The sequence below is a fragment of the Cucurbita pepo genome, unplaced genomic scaffold (assembly GCF_002806865.2).
Source record: "Cucurbita pepo subsp. pepo cultivar mu-cu-16 unplaced genomic scaffold, ASM280686v2 Cp4.1_scaffold000267, whole genome shotgun sequence".
In the NCBI taxonomy this organism is placed as follows: Eukaryota; Viridiplantae; Streptophyta; class Magnoliopsida; order Cucurbitales; family Cucurbitaceae; genus Cucurbita; species Cucurbita pepo.
In genome coordinates this window covers 71,610-74,109 of record NW_019646515.1, presented here as the reverse complement: position 1 = coordinate 74,109, position 2,500 = coordinate 71,610, and the positions used below count along the sequence as shown (strand labels likewise).

At 38.1% G+C, this 2,500-nt stretch overlaps 1 protein-coding gene across 1 annotated transcript; it reads left to right on the top strand.

The window, feature by feature from the left end:
- The first annotated feature begins 439 nt into the window (after positions 1-439).
- LOC111784722 (transcription factor RAX3-like) lies at positions 440-1,763 on the top strand. Its single transcript, XM_023665333.1, has 4 exons — positions 440-583; positions 687-816; positions 928-1,114; positions 1,152-1,763. Exons 1-4 carry the CDS (start codon positions 448-450, stop codon positions 1,692-1,694), a joined length of 996 nt encoding a protein of 331 aa, XP_023521101.1. The 5' UTR covers positions 440-447; the 3' UTR covers positions 1,695-1,763.
- The last annotated feature ends 737 nt before the right edge of the window (positions 1,764-2,500 follow it).

The following is a 2,500-nucleotide window of genomic DNA, read 5'->3' as shown; positions in this document are numbered from 1 at the left end:
CTTTCCTTATAAGGGTGTGGAAACCTCTCCCTAATAGACGCGTTTTAAGAAATCACCAAGCTGACAATAATATGTCAACATGCCAAAGTGAACAATATCTACTAGTTGTGTACTTTGTAACCTCAAAAAAATGAAACTTAATGACATTTTGGTCGGACTTTTTGGTCAAATTGAGGTATTATTACATGTGGATTCTACTTTTTCATATAAAGTTCGTAGAATGTTGTTTCAAACAGCTTGTCCCAACTCCCAAAATACGTATTTTTTAAAATATAATAACAAAACCCTCTACTTTCCCTTCATTTAATATCTCATTGCATAATGTCACACCCTTTTTTTCTTTCTTTTTGAGTTTAATATTCAATCAGATAGCTTTTTCAGCGACCAAGAAGACCTTTTCTCTCTAATTTCTTTGATTGTGGATTAGGAGAGAGGGAAGAGAGAACCATGGGGAGAGCTCCTTGTTGTGACAAAGCCAATGTCAAGAAAGGCCCATGGTCGGCTGAAGAAGACACCAAGCTCAAGTCTTACATTGAGCAACATGGAACTGGTGGGAACTGGATTGCTTTGCCTCAAAAAATTGGTAAAAATTCAATCTTTTTCATCTTCTTCTTCTTGTTTTGATCCAATTTCTTCTGGGGTTTCTGTTTTTTGGAGTTAAAGTTTAGCCGTTTAACCGAAATTAGGCCTAAAGAGATGTGGAAAAAGTTGTCGATTGAGATGGCTGAATTATCTCCGTCCGAACATCAAGCATGGAGGTTTCTCCGAAGAAGAAGATAAAATCATTTGTAGTCTCTATCTTAGTATTGGAAGCAGGTAATTTTTTTTCTTCAATCAAATCCCGAATCTCGAATCGTTTCATTTTAATTAGGGTTTGAGTTTCGAGAAAAAAAAAAAAATCAATTCTAAGGGTTTGGTATGGAATAGGTGGTCTATAATTGCAGCACAGTTACCAGGAAGAACGGATAACGACATAAAGAACTACTGGAACACGAGGTTGAAGAAGAAGCTATTCGGGAAGCAAAGGAAAGAGCATCAACAACAACAACAACAACAAGCAACTCGTCGAGGAAACGCCCTAAGGCATCACGGGACGATGAACAGAAGCAATAGCGCCATTCCTTATTGGCCTCAGCAGCAGCAGCTCCCAGTGGCACCAAGCTACTATAACAACATGCCNACAGGCAACTCGTCGAGGAAACGCCCTAAGGCATCACGGGACGATGAACAAAAGCAATAGCGCCATTCCTTATTGGCCTCAGCAGCAGCAGCTCCCAGTGGCACCAAGCTACTATAACAACATGCCATCATCTGACCATATCAACCCAATTGAGAATTTGAGCAAATTTGGAGCTCAATTTATGGAACAAAGTGTGTACAACAACAACAATGTAAATGGATATGGAAATGGGTATTATTTTCCATTGCTTCAAGGGCAAAGCAGCAGCCAAATGGTGGATCTTGAGAATTATGACATGGGGTTTGATGATCCAAGAAGGGTTTTGTGTGGATTTGAGTTTGTGTATGGAGATCATCATAATCAGCTAATGGGTACTAGTAATAGCCATGGCTATGAAATGGGGCCTCTGATTTCTTCTTGCCCTTCAAATTACGAAGCAATGCTCCAAGATTTGTCAACCATGACTCAAGAATATGATACTCACTTGAAGATAATGGATAGCAATGCAGTTTGATCCATGGTGGGCGCAATGTAAAGTAATAAAAATGGACTCTTTTTGGCCGTAGTGATTTGGAGGGTGACAATAAGAACATAACTAAGATTATTATGTTTATTGTTTTGTTTTTTTTTTGTTTTTTTGTTTTTTTTTGTTGATTTTGAACTGATTATTATATATAAGGATCTTTGTGTGTTAATTGGGTGCTGTGATGTGTAATTGCTTAAGGGTTACAGCTAGATATTTTAGAACTTCATTGGGATTAGCAATTTGACCTCAAGCTTTTCCCTACATGAAATCTCTCGAAATTAGGGTATGACCTAATTTTGTTTCTTTGGACTTTAGAGAACATAAAGGCACCAACTTTTTCATTTTTTGTGTATATGTTGAAACTTGCTCATATTTGGTCTTCCATTTTGACAAATGGGTAAGTGTAAGAAAGCTGGATTTGGGGTTAGATTAATGATTTCATAGCTAGGGTTTTGTCCGTGATTAATTTGACGTTAGCCCTGGTGCACTGCGTTTTCAAAAGCTTCATGTAAGTAGTAATCGAAATGTTGAAGAGGAGACAACCCGCTCTTGAACTTTAGACTATGTGTGTTGTGTGCTCGATCTAGCAATTTTGGACAACTGTTTTGCACTAAACTCAAGAAGAAAGAAGAGAAAGAACTTGGAGTTTGGGCATACATAACAAGTTGTTTTGTCATCTAGCTCGAGCTGTTCAAAAAGAAAAAGAGGCGAGAATGCTGGCTTGAGTAACGCAAACATTGGTGAGAATCCAATGACCCAAATACCTAAGGGTTTCTCTGCAAGGTTTGTCCTCA